The 19,531-nt window shown below is 40.0% G+C and overlaps 1 protein-coding gene across 1 annotated transcript; it reads right to left on the reverse strand.

Moving 5' to 3' along the window:
• Positions 1-3,125: 3,125 nt before the first annotated feature.
• On the reverse strand, positions 3,126-13,955 carry LOC109425031 (serine protease gd-like). The gene is made up of 3 exons (XM_062856157.1): positions 13,155-13,955; positions 4,265-4,716; positions 3,126-4,194 (listed from the first exon to the last, which is right to left on the reverse strand). Exons 1-3 carry the CDS (start codon positions 13,386-13,388, stop codon positions 3,408-3,410), a joined length of 1,473 nt encoding a protein of 490 aa, XP_062712141.1. The 5' UTR covers positions 13,389-13,955; the 3' UTR covers positions 3,126-3,407.
• Between the last annotated feature and the right edge of the window lie 5,576 nt (positions 13,956-19,531).

Below are 19,531 nucleotides of genomic sequence, written 5' to 3' on the forward strand. Positions count from 1 at the left end.
GATGAATATGGGAGCGTAATAGCATTGGGCAAATCTGACTGAGACATCGATTTTTGTGAATCGATTCGAATCGGATCAGCAGGATCGATTCATCGATTAAATCGAATACTTTGAATCGATGTTTTCACATCGATTCGATATTAGGGGTGATACACAAATTATGTCACACAAAAATCGACCATTTTCAAACCCCCTCTCCCCCCCATGTCACACTTTTTGTATGAAACCTAAAAAAAATTGCATGTTACGCGAAACCCCCCCTCCCCCCTTAAAGCGTGACGTAATTTGTGCATGACCCCTTATAAAATATTTCAAAACTATAAAATGATTCGTTTACTGCATGTAGTTCAAGTTAATGGTATGTTTTATTTGTCTAATACATAATAAATTAAATAATGAGTTCAATATCAAAATTTAAGATAGCACATCGAACATTTCGCGACTCTGATTGGAAAATGGATATAAAAGTGCAACATTGCATTCTAAAAAAAAAAAGAAATTCAATATTTTTGAACCAAAGGAAACATTCTGAGATTCCTAAGAACTCTGAGAAGTATTCCCATATAGTACTGAGATAAATTCCCGCAGACTGCTGAGCTAAATTCCCTAGAATATTTAAAGAAACTCCTCCAGAATTCTGAAAGGAGTTCCTCTAGAATTTGAGAGAGATTTCTTCAGAATGCTAAAAATGATTACACCAAAATTTTGAGCGACATTATCTAGAAAAGAAAGCAAGACTCTTCCGGTATCTTGGTAGGAACTCTCTCTGAATTCTATTATGGATTTTGCTAGAATCCTCAGAGAGATTACAGCATATATATGAGACGGATTGTCTCAGAGTCCAGAGAGGAATTCTTCCAGAATCCTGTGATAGATTGTTTCAGAACCCTAAGAGAAGCTTTTCCTTGGAATTCTCCCAAAATGTTCCAGAATCCTAAGAGGGATTTTTCCAGAATCCTGAATAGGATTATCCTAGAATCCTAAGGTGAATTCTCCCAGAATCCTGAGAGAAATGCCAAGAGCTGCTCTTCCACATTCTTGAAATAAATTCATCTAGAATATATTAAGAGAGATAGTCACAAAAAAATGGAATTCTAATATGCACTCTCCAAGCTTAAAAGAAATGACCCAGAATCCTGAGAAAGGTAGCTTAGAACCCTAAGAGAATTACTCCAGAATTCTGAGAAAGGTTCCATAAAAATACTGGGAGGGATTTCCAAAGAAACCTGAGATATACTCTCACAGAACTCTGGATGATAGGAATTCCCCAGAATCCTGAGGAGAATTCCTCCAGAATCGTTTTATGTATTGTCCCAGAATTCCTCTATCATCATGGATCCTCTTTTAATGCTGAGAATTATTCTGCCAGAATCCCGGAAGGTATTCCCCAGAATTTCTGATAGAGATCAAAAGAGGGGTTTTTCCAGATTATTGAGAAAAATATATCTAAAAACCTAAGAGGGATTTTTCTGAAAATCCGAAGGATTCTCCTTGAAAGGAATTACGAAAACTTCTAGAATGGACTTCCCCAGCATTCTGAGAAGGATTCTCTGGAACCCTGAGTATTCCCACATGAAACAGAAAAAATACTCAAGATTCCTGAAACACATTCCCCCAGAATCTTTGAAAGGACTCCCCTAGACTCCTGAAAGGGATTGTCCCAGAACTCTGAGAATGATTTCTCTAGAAACTAGAATACTTTAAATTATTACAAAAGAATCTCAAGAGAATCTTCCCATAATTTTGTCAGGGATTTTCCCTGATTACTAAGAGGGATTCTCCCAGAATCCGAAAAGGAATTTCTGGGAGAAATGGTTAAAGAATACAGGAAACAGAATTCTACTGGGATTCTCATAGAATGATATGAAGGATTTCTTCACAAAATCTATGCGAGGGATGCTCCAAAACCTAAATTTCTCTAGAGAGTTTTGCCCAGAATCTCGTGAGGGATTCTTCAAAAATTAATAATTCTGGAAAAAGTGCGCTAAAATCCTGAAAAATATAACCCCAGACAGAATTCCAAGGATTTCTCCAGAATCATGAGACAGATTCTCAGAATCTAGAGAGAAATTGCCCCAGAATCCTGACGGGGATGACCCAAGAAAGCCGAATACTTAGTGATATTTCCCCAGAATCTTAAAAGGATCTTACGCAGAATCCTGAAAAAGGTACCACTAGAATCCTGTGTGGCATTTCCCCAGAATCCTGAGAAATAATCCTCCAGAATTCTGGAAGGAATTTCGCCACTATTCTGTGAATGCTGAGTATGATTCTCCAAGAAGTCTGAGAGAAGTTTCTGAGAATGCTGAGAAAGATTTCCTCAGAATTCTGAGTGGGAATTCTGTGGTGGGAACCTAACTGAGGGTTTTCCAGAATCCTTAGAGGAATCAACCCAGATCATCCAGAAATTTCTTAGAATCTTGTAAAGGACTTCATCATTCCTGAATCCTGAAATGAATTCCCTTAGAATCCAGAGATTCTCTAGAATTTCAATAGGTATTCCCCATTAATGCTGCTGAGAAAAAAAATCCGGAACAAACACATCGATGTTGCGAACATCGATTCAAAATTGCCCAACGCTAGAGCGTAAGATTACTGATGGCACACATACACTATCGAAATATGGATCGTAAAGTTCGAAGGCGTAAATAATGCTTTTGATCATGAAAAAAATATACTTAGACCTCCATTGACCAATCCAAATTCCTGTGTGGTAGTGGTTTGTGTTCAGATTTCCCGTGTTAAGGACAGACTTGTTAGAATCCCAAAATGGTTGCCACAATGGCCGACTTTGGCATCTACTCATGATTTCGAGCGCACAAATCTCTTCGTAAACAAAACCAGCGCACCTGATCTTTTTATTTTAAGCTTATTACAAGTGACCAAGAACATAATAATATAGTGCACTGTTGTTTGAAGCTTGCTTCTTGAGATTTGTGCGTCTGAAGTTCTGATGCATTGTTGAAGCGGGATTTCAAGACGTTTGTCCTTAATCTATATGTAAGAACTTTGTAAACATCTTTTGTTCTCACGTATATGGATAGGCTTGCAGTAGGTTTCGTGACACTTTTTTTGGACAACTCAATAAAAAGGGAAATGTGATGCATTCATTTGCAGATTTTGGATACGTTTATCGGCACTTGCCATAATTTATACCTGTTTTACACTTTTAAAAGTGGAGTAATTCGAGTGTGAGTAATTTGTAGTCATGAAATATAAACTTAATTGCTATTTACACATAAATAATCTGGTTCTATTACAGTCATACGCAAAAGCCAAGTCCCAAAATTCACTCAACGCTCTAGGTAACGTGACTTCTTCTAGTTCAATCCTCTGCATGGTTTTTATTCATTCTATGAATAAATCGAATAATTTCTATGGCTGTAGCCTTTGCCGTGTTCACTCTACTAACTCATGATCGTTTTGATCCAATATCTAAACAGTGCAACATCCGTGTAGATTGCGAATTTTCTCACGTCGCATAGTAGAGTTTCGGGATCCTGTTGACCTTTGGACACTATTCCTCGCAAATAGTACTGGTTGCCACGTTTGAGCACAAACCCGGTACCGGAATCGCCGTTGCACGGTGCTGATCCATGGCCATCGGCACAGAATACCCGCGAATTAATGGGAAGCATCTTCTCCACATTGTCTCGACAGGATCTTTTTGACACGATCGAAGCCTTGATAAAAGTGGGCACCGTTGATGGGCCTGTTTCGGTGACTCCCCAGCCGGCCACGATACCTTCCTGGTTGACGACCCGATCCAGGTCGTTGGCATCGTTCCACAGGCATATCGGAATAATATACTCTGTGTAGATCAACACCTTCTTTAGCCGCAGAATGGCTATGTCCGCGTCGTTCAGGTCATCGTCATTGATGTAATCATTGTGCGGATGTACGCTATCTATGAACGCAAAATTTGCATTATCATCTGCAAAGTTATCAATGTTGTACATTCCCGGAACGGCAAGTATCCGATCGGCGGACATGAAGTCGCCGGCATCGTAGATGCAATGGGCTGCAGTGATGAGATGTCTGTTGGAGATAATGGTACTGCCGCAGAAATAGGATGGCGTTTGAGCATCAGACTGATCAAACAGAGGGGCAATCCACGGAAATTGGCCTTTGTTCACACGCTTACCGTTGAAGGCAAGCTGGTTGAAGCCGTTGGCAGATGGCTTGCCACAAGCGCTGAAATTCGAAGATGAGTATTGGTTATTGAGACGTTCTGGTTAATAGTTTTTCGAAGTGATACACTTACTAATTGGTTGGAGGTGCAACGGTAGTCCGCATGGGGACTGGACGACTAGTGATAGGTTGCATAAATACAGCAGGTGCAGTCACACGTTGTGTTACAGGTTCTGTATAGCTAAACTGCGGCCTAGTGGGCCTGGGAGGAACGGTGTAAACGGGCCGTTGGTACTGGAATTGGTTATTGCTAAGGAATCCGTTGTTGGGTTGATAACCGTTGTTGCCTGGGAAGCCATTTGGTTCTACTCGTGTGTATAGCGTATGCTCCAGATTGATGGTAGTTTGGTGTCCTTGGACAAGGCTTCCCGTGCAAATAGTTTGGCCATTGACGGCTATACTGAGAACGCTCGGTAGAATGTTTTGCAGCGGGAAGTTGACCCGGTACTGCGCGGGGTTGCCATGCACAATGTCGTTGAAGATTTCATCTTTCGATTTAGCAAGTGCGATAGATCCAACGTTATTCTGTAAAAATGAAAAAAAAAATGGATACATATGTCAGACATTGTAGAAATTATTAGGAATGTTGTAGTAGCAGAGCTTCATACAGGCATATAAGCAGAGGTCTTATTTTGATATTTTTTGATTCGCAAAACCCACTTATGGCGAAACTGGAAGCATTTCCTCATTTTTTTGGTTTTTGATTTTTCATTAAATAACAAAGCAATATTTTCAAAATCGATTTTCGTGCACATGTAAAGTTTGGATCATGGTATCTCTTGAATTTTTTTGGTGGTGAAAATGTTTTTCGTTTTTGTAGAAACCATTTTTTTTTTGTGAAATTTTGTTTAAAAATGGTTTCTGTAAAAACGAAAAACATTTTCACCGCCAAAAAATTTCAGGAGGAGATACCTTGATTAATACTCTACACGTGCACGAAAACCGATCTTGAAAATATTGCTTCGTTATTTAATAAAACACACTCTCACACATTATATTCTCCGTGTAGTTGAAACCCGGAATTTTCGACTAGCGAAATTGGATTTTTCTCCAAATCCGTGCGACGGACCTAACTTCGGAAGTGGTGCGCTGTATAGCGGACCAGGTTTACTATACAGCGCACCACTTCCGAAGTTAGGTCCGACGCACGGATTTGGAGAAAACCCCAATTTCGCTAGTCGAAAATTCCGATTTTCAACTAAATTGAGAATACAACTAAATCACTAGTGAAGCATCGATTTTGTAGAAAAAAACCCGATTTAATCAACAGAACCCTACTTACGCTTTTAAATTGTTGTTGTATTATTTGTATTTAACATACAGAGAACAGGCAAAATTTTAACTTAAAAAAAAATCTCAAATATTCTCAAATTTTCACTGTAAGTTGATCAACTAGTTGTGTATCAGTGGTCCAAGTGGTCCGAGATTCTAGAAAAAGGCATTTTTTTTCCTCCCTTGTTGGGGAATTTAAGCCACTGCGTCCAATAAGCTGAACTTTTGTGGCATGTCCCGTTTTGATATTCGCATCTAGCCAGCTAATTACCATGTGTCAAGTAATCAGCTTCAGCCACGACGCGTCGTCTCCCAGTCAGGTGCAATGGAATTAATAAACCCCAAGACCAGATCTCACTGGGTTGCAAGCAACCACTATTTAGAAATCTTTGCCTGCGCATGTATAAAGCATCACAACTGCAAAGCAGATGTTCCGAGGTTTCACGTTCCGTATTACAGAAACGACAGATATCACTCTGAATCTGGCCAATATTTTTCAAGTGATACCTGCTCGGACAGTGTCCAGTTACTAGGCCAGTGTATGTACATAGAGCTCTCTTGTTGAGCTCTAAGAGCTTTTTGGTTTTATAAGCATTTGGTGTTATAAATCGTTTTGACTGATTGCAATTTTTGACATCCATCCAATTGGATACCACCCTCTGCTCAGCCCAGCATTTCAGATCCATTTTAATTGTACAGTTTGATATTCCGCAGAATGGTTATGGACCAACAAATTGTAAATTGGAACCACTTTTAGCAAGCTCGTCTGCCATAGGCATAGGCGAGGCATAGTTATCCGATAGCCAACTTTGAGATGTTATATATCCGAATATAATGAACCGCATGCAATGAAATTTTGACGACTTATATAATGACCTTTGAATAACGAAAAACGTTTGACTTAACTTGAAATTATTAATAGTAATAATTGATGAACTTTTCGAAAAGATCAGCTTGTCGAATTTTTTCGAAAAGTGAAAATTTTACTGTCCCGATCATTTTGTCTATCCCCTGTAATTATTTTACGTGGCTGTGCCGTTTGGTCATTCTAGAAAATATTGTGAATTTGGCATCTAGTGGATTGGTTTCCAAAATAGCATCATTGCCCGCCCATGGGCTAAACTACCAGAAATGCCAGGCACCTCCTAGACTTGTATGGAATGCTTAAAAAATAGTTTTCATATTCTGTTAACTGTCAAAAGTTCTAGAATGGATTAACAAATGGATAAGAAAATCATCGAGGTATACTTATACTACTCCAATATCTTTTAATCAGTCGAATAAATTAGCTCCGGGGTCTCCAGTTATTTAGCCTAGTGGTTAAGGCTATGGATCGCCAATCCAGAGACGGCGGGTTCGATTCCCGTTCCGGTCGGGAAACTTTTCTCGACTCCCTGGGCATACAGTATCATTGTACTTGCCTCACAAGATACATATTCATGCAATGGCAGGCAAAGAAAGCCCTTCAATTAATAACCTTGGAAGTGCTCAAAGAACACTAAGTTGAGAGCCATACAGAAGAAGAAGAAGAAGAAATTTGCTCCGAAGTACTTGGGGGACTCATGGTTATGGTGTAAAAAGGACAAAAATGATATATCTGCTATGTTAATCAGTTTTGGACGTAGTTATATGGCTATTGCGATTTAAATCTGCTAGGATTTTGACTATATTCCTATCCGGTTCTTGTGTTTTTCCCCTAATATTAAGATTTAAAGTTTTCATTTATCATATTGTTAGTTTTCATAGAATTCCGGTTTATTCCCTTTTCTGTGTTCCTTTCTCATCCAGGAGGAATATTACACTTTACTCGATAATTTTTAGTATTGGCTTTACAATCCTACACACCCAACTGTCAAAAACTAGCGAAGAATCATGTTTGGCCATGCAATCAATTTAGTTTATTTTACAGAAAACATTGCTTTCAAAACAGCAAGGTAAGTTGAAATTCTTACACAACATTGGAAAAATTTGATCCTAACATACGGAATTATTTTGCCAGGAACTGCACGAGAGGAATATCGAAGTATGCAGATATGTAGCCTGTTACGGGGTCACGGGGAGTTTCGATCTCAAAAGTATTGCTGTGTAAAGCCTGTATCCGCAATAATCGGGACACAGAACTACGGCTGCAGCTCTGTAATGAATCGGTAAAATTGGCCAAATAATTGACTGAGAACTCTTTGGTGTATGTTTATTATCTGTGCCGAATTTCATAAAAATCGATGCATTACTTTTAATTGTGGATAAAAAACAAACAGACGTGGTTTAAAGCATTTTGTACAATCATGACCAGTTTTCATTCGCAGAGTAGATGGTTCATTTACGCTACAGTTAAAAGTTCTGTGATGATAATTATGAAATTTTGTTAGCAGTTATGATACTTAAAGAGACACTTTCTTGTAAAATTTCATCCACTTTTATCAATTGGTTTGAAAACTACTGGTGTTGATAGGGGTGAGTGTTAGTGAAAATTTTTCAGGTTTTTCATGTCCGATGTTTGCCTATGCATAAGTTTTGTATTTCTCTGCCAATTTTCATGAAATTTTCACAGAAGGTAGTTGATTATGTGTATATTATGTCTGCAAAATTTGATGGTTGTTGGTGTAGTACTTTCAATAGTACAATTGAAACAATAAAGGGTGCTGACTAATTGCTGTCTGAGGGGCTAAAATCACGTTTAGTCCCAATACATGTTTCTGCTATAAAATTGTTGATAGTGCACCGTTTTTTTTTTTTTTTGAAATTTTGACTATGCAACAAATGTAGATTGAGAGATTTGTGTTCAAAATTTCAGCCATTTCCTTTGTCAAATTCAAAAGTTACAGCGCTGACAAGCAAAACTAGGAGCTGTACAAATTTCAATGACACACAGTCTACTCTTCCATTGCTACAACAAAAAGTACTGCGCCGATTTACATGGAATTTTGTAGGTGAAATGAACACATCTTAAGATGTTATGAGGCCGAATTTGAGCAACTTTAATGTATTTCTTACAGAGTTACAGCTGTATTTCTTTGTCCCAATTATTGCGGATACAGGCTTTAGGAAAATCCTCTTTACTGTAGACTTGTAGCAACAACTATCATACTTTAACATTCCTTTCCAATTGATTGTAAGGACTTGGCCGGCGCCGGTATTGACCCAAAAATGTATGAGCTGCTTGAATTGCACTTAGAATATCACGACCCCTTACTTAGTTGTATTTACTAGGTTTAATCACCTTATTCAGTTGCATCTCAGCGCAATTCATACCAGTTCAGATCAATCACGGAGAGCAAGTAAGGAATCAGTAAAATATTGTTTGATATAAAATATTGGGTTAAAAACTGCGCAAAATCTCGCTCAACAGAATAAGACATCAACTTCACTAATTAAAAAAAAATATGGAAATAAATCTACCCCTTTATTTCTCCTGTACATAATAACAAAATTAACTCATTTTTGAGGACGAGTTGAAGAACCCCACTGCTATGTCAAATGTATACATTTATTGTTTTGGCTCTAAATTTTGTTTGGTTGTTCTACCCGGAGTTTCAGGAATTTGAAACTCTATCAAGTAGGGAGACTGTTCCTTCTGTTCAGCAGAGTGCTTTTAATTTCATATTACTCAAACCGAAGAATTCAGTACTTCTTAGTTGTTTCTTATTTTTGTACTTTTTCTGATATAATTGAGCCAACGTAAAGGTTGGTTCGACGAGGAGTGTCAACGAGTGACGAACGAAAAGAATGCCGCCAGAATTCGAATACTAGTGGCCGGTACTCGGCTTAACAGGGAGCAGTACATTGTGGCAAGAGCCAGAGAAACGAATCTACCGCTTAAAAAAACGGCTGCGCGAAGAGAGTGTGATCGCTGCAGCGCAGGAAAGTATGGACAGAAACGATATGCGGAGGTTTTATGCAACTGTCAATGGTGTGCGGCACAAGATTAAACCTGTTCCCGCCAATTTGCGGTCAAGCAGTAGAACCACCAACACGCGATGAGTTTAAGAAGGCCCTTAAGGAACTGAAAAACAGCAAGGCTGCTGGGAAGCACGAGATCCCGGTCGAACTTCTTAAGCATGAAAGCGAGCAGCTACATCAATCAATCCATCAGATTATTGTAAACATTTGGGAGGATGAAAAATTGCTTACCAGCTGGCTGGATGGCCACATATGCCCAATCTACGACAAACGGCACATACTAGAGCAGTGATTCCCAAAGTGGGCGAAATCGCCCCCTTGGGGGCGAAAATCAAGCCCAGAGGGGCGAAAATTTTAAAAATCAAAATTGGGGGGCGAAAATACTAAAAAGGGGGGAAATTTTTTCAATTATTGGAAACCATTAATAGCATTGAACTACAAGTCGAGAATGTCAACTGAATCATAAAAATTCCCAGACGTTCAAGCGTAAAGTTCAAGTTTTGTCTAGGATTATGGATAAAATACTTTCACTATTAAACTTAAACATCGACTTAATTTAAAAAAAAAAAAAAAGACACTACACCGTCTTCAACCAGAGGTTGTACAGACTGAACAAGCACTAACATATGACAACGGACAACACACATAACACCCAGTGGCCCAGTGGAGAATTTTCCGTTTGGCGAAAAGTTTTCCCCGACTGGAGCGGGAATCGAACCCATACTCCGAGGCTTACGAAACGTCTAGATGACTGACGCCTCTAGCCGCACGGCCACGAAGCCCACAGAATTATTAGTATTTATGTGGACTCATTGGTAAAATTGCTAGAAAAAAGACGGCTACACGTGTTTCAGAAGGGTTTCTGTTATTCTGGAAATCTAAAACAATATATTTTTAAACTCCTATAACGAACATTCGTTAACCATGATTGATTTTGCCAAAATTATGAAAAGAACAGAGTTTTTTTTTTGCAAATTGATGAACAAAATTGGTTTTTAACTCGTAAGCATAAGATTCAGACGAGTTTCAGAATACTTTTCTGATGAAATTCGTAACACAGTTTTTATGTGAAGTTGCACACAGTGTTTGAAAATATTTCAGAGAAGCTTCTCGGAGGAATTCCAAATTTTACTGGAAGTTTATTTGAAAACATTCAAAAAATTCTGCGTAAAATTCTGTTCAAATCTAATCATGAATGCTTCATATTAACTTATTTGACAATTTACTTTAAACACAGGAAGCATTCAAATTTCAAAAAAAAGCTCGTTGATTTGGATCTGGATTTGGATTTAGAGAAAAGCAACTACATTTGAAAATACACCGTACTTTTTTCATATTTTTTGTAATTGTTTTCAAATTCTCCACCAGTCTTATTTGACCACTTGTGAACATTGACTCTCGGTTGTTGGAAAACTCCCTTTAAGAACAATGGTTAAACATCTGGTTGGGAATATCGAGTGCTCATAGGTGTTTACATTCCGTTCTATTTTGATAAATGAATGCTCAATCAATCAACGGTTTGAGTAGTAGGCATTAGCGTGGTTCAAAAAATCGTTTTTGCTCCACACCGCTTATTCGATTCATAACCAGATTCTATGCCTTCTCCCAAAATTTGAGATGATTTGGTTGAAAATTGAGACTGCACAAACCCTTCAAAGTTTGTATGGGAAAACGATGTTTTTCATTCAATCGACCATACCATTTCCCCTATTACTCAAGCGGGTTAGAGGACCTCGGATATTCCTAGGCTGTTCTATCAGCTACAACTTTGCCGAGGACCGCATTCAAATCGGACGGCTCATTAATTAAATACCGATTTTCAACTACCCGCAAAAATACGGGTCACCTAGTATCACAGCAGTCTGAGATCCACTATATCGATTTTCGATGGAATGTTGTATGTATGGGCAGACCAAACAGGTTCATTCTTATTGGTCTCTACAGAATCCCTTTCTAAGAAGTTGCTTCGCCTCATCAACATATTGCGAACATTAAGGGAAATTTATTGGCATATCAAAGTTTTGCTGCTTCCCTAATAAGAAAAAAAAACATGCCAATACTAGATCGGTCTGGAAATGAAGAAGGCTACTCCCACAAAACCGGAAAAGATTTGGCATTAATTAAATAGAAACGCTGAGAAAGACATACCACTAACGTTGGGCTATTTTTGGAGCTGACATCCGCTTTCCGTCTTTGCAAATTCTTATCCTTAACCGTTAAAAGCACATCAAGTGCTTTGCTTTTTAGATTAATGCATATGCATCGTCTTGAAAGTTTTTGGTATAATAAATCTTAAACGACTGCTTTTGATGAATCCGGTAGAGTTTCACCTTTATGGTGTGTCATGGGTAAATACATTAGCATTCATTTGGTTAATAGTGTACATTAAAGGTGTGGGACAGGTTTTACGATTTTGCGGAATCAAACTTTTTTTTGCAAAGGATGGGCGGTGCTATTCCTTCCCAACAAACATTATCGCTGTACAACAGATGAGCTCTTAAGCTTGATCTTGAATATTTAGGCTGAATAAGCTGTTATTCAGCTGTCATTGTTACTTGGAATGAAGGATAAATCGTTATCATTGAACTGGTTATGAATAGAACTAAATTGAAGGCAGTTTGAGAAAACAAGTGTGGTGTTAGTTGATTTGTTAGATAAGAATTTGATTGAAACAGTAGATATGAATACTATCCTACTAATTTTGCAGTTAGTATCTGTTAGAAAAGGAACACTTTTGATCTAAAATTTTTTATCATAGCTTTATATTATTATTAGCTGTTTAAATTTCATTGATCAAACATTTTCATGGGTAATAGCATGGATTATTTTTATGATAATTCAATTATGTTCTACCCTGGATTCAAGGTAATCATGGACATAAATGTTTAAAACGTTTTCACCTACCCATCCATAGGAGCAACACAACGTCTGTGGCAGAACCTAGAGCTCGTATATTACATCTCTACTAGTATGTAGTTGACGTTTCCGCCAGAAAGAATAAAATCAAATGCTCTTTACGACTCTACCGGTCTCTCTTCAAATGTAGACAAATCTTTCTCCCTGTTTTCGTTCTGAAAGAAATATTTCCAGACAGAAACGAGTAATGAAAACCTGGGGTTATCGCATTCAGTCAACCGAACCGTGTGAATCCCATCTTGAGCTCGTATTTTTCTACACATCGGATTTTCCCTGATCGGAACCGTTACCACCAGTCAGTAGCGTGGTGTGTGGAATATTGTTAATCGACTGGAATAACATTCATATTTGCCAACGACCGCGCGCGCGACTCCATGACAGTCACCGCACCGATAGCGATGGATGGTTGTACGACGGTGATGGAAGTAATATAGCAAACGGTGTTGTATATTTGCACAAACCATGTTCCGAAGTGGCTAATCTGGTTGTGCGGGGATTTTGCGCCGTCTCGTCGTTGTCGTCGCCGCCAACGCTGTCCCTCATTTGTTTGTGTTGTTTTACGATAGCTTTTATAGACGTCGTAATTGACGCGGTCTCCATTTGGTTTTATACGGTTGAGAAGTTACGCGAAAGTACCGATTTCGCTTGGGAGGTCGGACTGACTAACCAGGACATCCAAAAAAGCCATAATCATGAAACAACTTTTGGAATTCACAAGGTCTTAAATTTAAACTTTTGAATCGTAAATGAGAGAAAAAGAATAAAGAAACGTTCGGTTGAATCATCTGATATTCAAATAGAACAGTTAATTACGAAAAGCTTAAACCTTAAACATTTTTGAACATTTGGAAACGGATACGGAAATTAGAGCTTACCTGTGGGACTGGCGCAGCAATGGATAGATCAATATTCAGTTTGACCGTTTGACCCACTTGAATGTTGTCGATCTCTACGTAGCCGAAGATTTGTTTGGTATTAGGATCAACTTGGTAGGTGAAAATATCTGGACATGGAGACCGCAGATACTGTCCTTGCGCTATGCTGATTCCGGAGATTGTGAACACCAATGCCAATAAACTAGCTGCTCTGCAGGGGGCCTGAGATGACATTCTAAGATGTGCTATCAATTTCCCCACAAGCGGTTAACCTTGGAATGATTTTTCGAACCGCTGCCGTTGACTTTTTTCAGCTTCCCGTCCTATCGTGTGACATCACATTCCAGTGAAATTCGATACGAGTTGACTCTTTGGACGGAACTATCACCAAGCAATGTTCACAATGTTTGTCAGAAAAATTTGCAATCAATTACACCACTACGGTACTGCTTAACGAATTCGTTGGCTGACCGCACACCGTATATTGAATTACACGGATTATTCCTCCATACGCTAATTGAGCATAGCATGTGAACCTGTGAACACTGATTTCCATCGGCAATTCTAATTGTTATCGTTATTACTGATACTGATGTACCCACACATCACTAGCCTATAGCTGGCTATCAAAACTATCGCCTACAGGTGAACATTCCTCTCCCCAACAAAACTATATTTAACGCCAAACAAAATGCAACTCGTGAATCGTGCCGAATGCAATACAGTATCAAAACCGCGACGATCCTCACGCTAGCAGATCAACACGCACACTGACTGTCCGGCTGATCGCGATCTACATAGAGTCGTGAAGATTCGTTCGTTTCTCCATATGACTTGTTTCGCTCTCTAATACCTACCAGGCAATGGGTAAAGTTTCTCGCAGCGCAACAGCGACTTCAAAAAATTGTTCTCTTCGGCTTCCTATTCAAGTTCCTGAAACTATGAAGTACATACTGCTACTATCATAAGGAGAGCCCGCCAGTCAATTGCAAGGCGCTACTACTTCCCGCTCATCTTCACGATGCGCGCAGTACATACGTGTATGCAAAAGCATCCATCATAGAGGCTACCTTCACACAAATCAGATGCACGTTTCAGGGCGGCGACGGCGGCGCGATTCGGCCACAGCCAGCAGGTGTACGAAACCTGTTTTGTTTTATTGATTCGGTTGCTCGTGGAAATCCTGTCACAGTTCGAAATACCGACCCGTTTGGCCACCACGTTTTAGCTTCGCGACAGGCGATCGGGGGGTGAAATGGACACCTTCCAGGACTTGCGTAGTGATTAACCGGAAACAGACGGACCGTCCGTCATACCTTGCGACGCGGAATTACCCGTTCGCGTAGGAATCCTGGCTAGTAAGCTACGCAATGTAGATGACAATTGAGTAGGAATTTGTTATAGGAATCATTCATAATGTTAGGGGAGCCTCAAGAGACTTGATCCTTGGGCAGACGTGATTCCCCCGTGTTTTCTTCGTATCTATAACAGAACAGTTTTCTTCTAGAATATATTTTCAATACACCGCTTAGAAGAAAAGCCGGGGTTTTAGAAAGGTAACGTGGAATCAAGTTTCCCAGTTTTAAATATATGGAATATTCTCAACTATTGATTCGCGTTTATATGAAAAAAAAAATGTTTTTTTTTATAGAATGAGAAAATCTGCTGATGAAGAGGTGGATCCCCGGGTTATGTGGGGATCGACCCACTAAAAACTCATTCTCTCTTTTTTACCTTCGTGGTAATCCAGTTAGGGATGACTTCGAGAATTGGGGGACCGTACATGGGTACACTCTAATAGTAAGCGTTCCACCAGCTACCGCCTTAAGTTGTTCACTCTCCCCTGGAGACTCGGGTCCTGGCTAGTACTTAGACTATCCGTTGAATTCAAGCTCCTGGATGGAGAAGGTGAACCAACTCGCAACCAACCAACTAGGTAGCTGTTGTTTGGCTCGCCATTTTCTCTGTGATTCGAGAAACCGTGGAAGTAACGGAATCCCACTTGTCCGCCCCTGCCCCTGCCCCGTACACATCCTTTCAACAATGTTGTCAGGCGTGATATCTCTACCGCAAACCTCCTGCATAGGGGAACAAAGCCCAAAATGCCAAGATGGGGTAAAATGGGCCAACTCATAAAATCATTCCTGAATGGGACTTAATCATTACTATAGGTGAATGGTGTCAGGATATGTTTGCATTAACCATTCAACTAGAAGCTAGACCGCCAAAACCACGGAAAATCTTTTATTTTCCCAATGAAAATAAGCAACTTCCGGTTTTTCGTGCTTGCAATTAAGGACAGGCTTGGTAGAATCCCAAAATGGCCGCCACAATGGCCGACTTTGGCACCTACTCACGATTTCGAGCGCACATATATTTTCGTAAACAAGACCAACGCACCTGATATTTTTATTTGAATCTTATTACAAGTGAGCAAGCAGAGAATAATTAAATGCACTGTTGTTTGAAGCTTTCTTTTTGAAATTTGTGCGTCTGATGTTCAGATGCACTGTTCATGCGGGATTTCAAGACGTTTGTCCTTAAGGTTTTCTGGTAATTTTATTACCAGCCAAGTGTTTCCAACGAGATTGAGGCACACATGGAGACGCATGGTTGTTGATTTCTACGCTTTCCATGTTAGGGGTCATTCAAATATGACGGCTATCGTTTTGCGAGAAGGGGGGTAACAATCCATTTTACCACTAGCGCCTTCGACCATGCAGCGGTGCCATACCGTAATATGGAGATTACGCTTACTCGAGACTATTGCCGAGCTATTTGACATTATCTTTGACAATTCCATTATCGCCATGTTTGCCCTTTTGCAGGCATACTATAGAATAATTCAGTAACAAATTTTGAAAACGACGTATAATCAATGGTGTTGCATTGATTATACGTCGTTTTCAAAATTTGTTACTGAATTCTACGTGGCTTCTGAATTTCAGCTTACCGTCAATCATGACCCCCAATTGCTTCAGTGAGCGCTTATAGGTAGAGTTGATTGTGCATCCGCCTGTGGTGACCACTGCCTGTTGTTCAGACTTGCGGTTGGTTGGTTACCACTACTACCTTGACAAAATGATCCGTTCCAACAGGAAGATAGGTCCGTTTGCCGACGGGTCACCAGGTGGCTTTCCGGGTTTAGGCAGTAGAACCAATCTTTGCCTTTTCCACGTCTCCGGAAATTCGCCTCTGTCTAGGCACATCTGCATGGCCATTTGTGAATATGTTAGGGCAAACCTCGGTTGCCGTCTTGACGGCTACTCTCGGGATACCGTCGCGACCCGGAGCCTTGTTCACCAGCGATTTCACTATTGCAATGAGTTCGTCGTTCGTCACCGGGGCGACCTCGATATGACCGGTTTGGCCATAGGAAACGGTGGCCCATGGTCTTGCGGGAACAGCGTTTTCACGGGGGAGCGTTCTGGAGTGCTGACGCGTCCTTCGTTTTAGCCATAACTAATCTGTATGCATCATCCCATGGAGTCATTCCCTATCGGTGTTTGGAACGAGTCGGATGTGAATGTCCGTTTCTCTTCGCGCGGTAGCCTTCGTAGTTAGTAGAGTTTTTTTTCCCTCGCGCTGAGGGTTTTTTATATCGGTAGTATCCTACTAGTGCGGAGTGTAGTGCCGCAAGGCGAATCCCTCCGATGTTGGGGAGCGAGTTGCATAGCAACATCGTCCAGCTCTAATCTCGAGGCAAGCATAACTGCCCATCATAAACAACGCACGACGACGACGACGACGACGACGACGACGCCGGTAACGACGAAGTGAAAAAGTCGACGATAAAGGTCATCAGCGTACAACAGCAGCAGCAGCCCAAGCCATCGCCACCAACAAGCTACCTACCTACATATAGGTATACAAAGGCTGTGCACTAGAGGTTCCATTTCCCGACCGTTTTGGTTGTCCCGGGATTCGGGATAAAATTTGTTGCTTGTCCCGGGAAATCCCGGGATCCCGGGAAATTTGTCAATGTGCTTAAAAACGCATTTTTGCGATCAGGAATACATATGTTTTGGCTTCAAGAAGCAAATGTTATTAATGATTGCATCGGACAGTGAGAGTTGCTTTTTAGAACAGATATTTCCGGAGTTCGATTTTAAGATTCGGGCTCAACTTACCATGTAGCTCAAAAAGTGAGTTCTTTCGCAATTACTTTTGAAAAATCAATCATTGCCGAATCAGTCTTAGAAGGGCTGCCATATTACTTTATAGCCGATTCCAGTTCTTCACGCTTGTTCGATGGTGTTATGCATACAAGACAGTCCAGCATTCAACTCGGCAGCATCATTGTCGGTCTGTCTTTGGCAGTCTCGCAACAATCGAACTCCCAATTCCTTGATGAACTTAATCATTTGCATTTTCGATGAGCTTTCTAGTTCTGCTGGCACTTGCGTTGACGACGGAAGACCTTGAAAGAACTTCAGTGTTGTTATTATTTCCTTGTGGTGCCGTTTGTTGATTCTTTTCATAATTGCATGGAAGAGGCCGTTACCAACTTTGGAGTTACTTTTCGTTAGCTTCGAATACAAGAAACTCATGCTGCCTTCCGCAGACAGTATTATAGCATCTCGTCTTCCCAATGCTTCCGAAGCGAGTCTGATTGACTAAAGAGCTACCTGAAGGTTTTTTTTTTGCAACCTCAAAATCATTGTCCAACATAAGTCTAGAAAGGCCTATTTCGAAAAAAAAATTCTTTGTTACAATCTAAACCGTGAATGAAGTGCTCCAGCATCGTTTCAGTCGAGTTCCATCGAGTTTTAATGTCCACACACAGTTGAAGTAGTTTATGTAACATTTTCGTATTTTTTTTGTTGAGGGCGATTTTCGAAAAAAAAATCACGGCTCTTCGAATACGTTTCAGATACTCTCCAAATGCAAATCAAAGGGAATCAAAATGAGTAAGAAATGTGTGTCCCGGGAATCCCGGGATTATCGGGACGGTGAAAATTGTTATCCCGGGATTCAGGAAATCCCGAATTTGTCAAGATCCCGGGATTTTTTGTCCCGGGATATCCCGGGTTGGAACCTCTACTGTGCACAGACCAGTTGAGTATTTTGTATATTTTTCGCCGCTCTATTGTTCCCCAGTCCACCGTCTAGCTCGCAGTAAAAAATTATTTCGATTTGAGTTTCGATGGTACAGTAGTTCCCCCCGGTTCACGGCCCATTCACACCACACTATTTTTTTTTTAGTTTTAAGTTTTTTTTTTGAGTTGCTATCCTTTCTATTCTTTGATTTTTTTTGTTTTTTTTTTTCAACATTTTCTCATATTATATTAGTATTTAAGTAGATACAAACATTGAATTGATTTTTTCTAAGTTGCTATCCTTTTTCTATAAGTTTTTTTCCTCTTTCTTGGCCCTTTTCTCCCGATATCACTTTACTTCGTATTAGAACAGGTGTTGAGACTATTTTTTTGGTTTGACACCGTTTTGCTCTGCCGCATTTTAACCACAGTGGTTCAAAACCCCTTTTTTTCTGGATTTATTTTTGCTTTTTTGACTTGGTTATTTTTCTCGACGTAGGACTATTGGTTGAATTCAGGTAGGTCCACGTCTTCGAATTAGTGCTTTTTTTTTAGTTGCTATCCTTCTCTTTCTTTGTTTTTTTTTTGTTTTTCTTTTTTTTTCTCCTTCAATATTTTTTTTTATAGATATTTAAGTTGGTAAACGATTTTTTTGGATTGTTGTTTTTTTTTCCGTTCTCCCGGTTTAACTTTATATTGAACATCTGGTTGGTTATATTGGTTTTTTATTGCCATTGTCTGGCATAAGGTATAATAAAATAGGCCTGCATGGAAACGAATGACACTGGTGGGAGTTCACCGGATCTCGTAATTTCATCCGATGATGAGACAGGCTCTGGTCTGTCAACTATTTCAATAGAACAAATTCAGAATTCTGACGCCATGGAAACTGGCGATAATGAAAACGATCCAGGGGTTCCCCATGTACGTTGTGTTGCTTCTTCCGGAATCGTTCCAATTAGTTCTTTGGTGAAAGAAACACGGTCCCAGCCCATGGTAAAAACTCCCTTGGCTACAAATTTCTCTCAGCCTGGCATTTTTTCTCAGCCCGCTGTATTCTCTTCTATCCCTGGATCTTCTTCTAACCCGGTGAGCCCCCGCCAGAAAGTTTATCCACCCGGATCTAAGGGTCCCTTTCTGGTTTTCTTTCGGCCCAAACCGAATGGAAAAAAATTAAACAAATTACAAATCGCAAATGATCTGGCAAAATCGTTTCGCGGAGTTCTGGAGATAGACTCACCCAGCCGCGACAAACTGCGTGTCACAGTAAATGACCCCGATCAGGCGACAAAGATCGCTAACTTTGAGCTCTTTACGCGGGAATATAAAACATATCTG

Source organism: Aedes albopictus, chromosome 3, assembly GCF_035046485.1.
Source record: "Aedes albopictus strain Foshan chromosome 3, AalbF5, whole genome shotgun sequence".
NCBI lineage: Eukaryota > Metazoa > Arthropoda > Insecta > Diptera > Culicidae > Aedes > Aedes albopictus.

Coding starts and splice junctions, on each gene's coding strand:
- LOC109425031 (XM_062856157.1), bottom strand. CDS start 13,388: ATGTCATCTCAGGCCCCCTGCAGAGCAGCTAGTTTATTGGCATTGGTG. Junction 4,717..13,154: donor TTGCTGCGCCAGTCCCACAG/GTAAGCTCTAAT, acceptor TCATTTTTACAG/AATAACGTTGGATCTATCGC. Junction 4,195..4,264: donor GTTGCACCTCCAACCAATTA/GTAAGTGTATCA, acceptor TTCGAATTTCAG/CGCTTGTGGCAAGCCATCTG.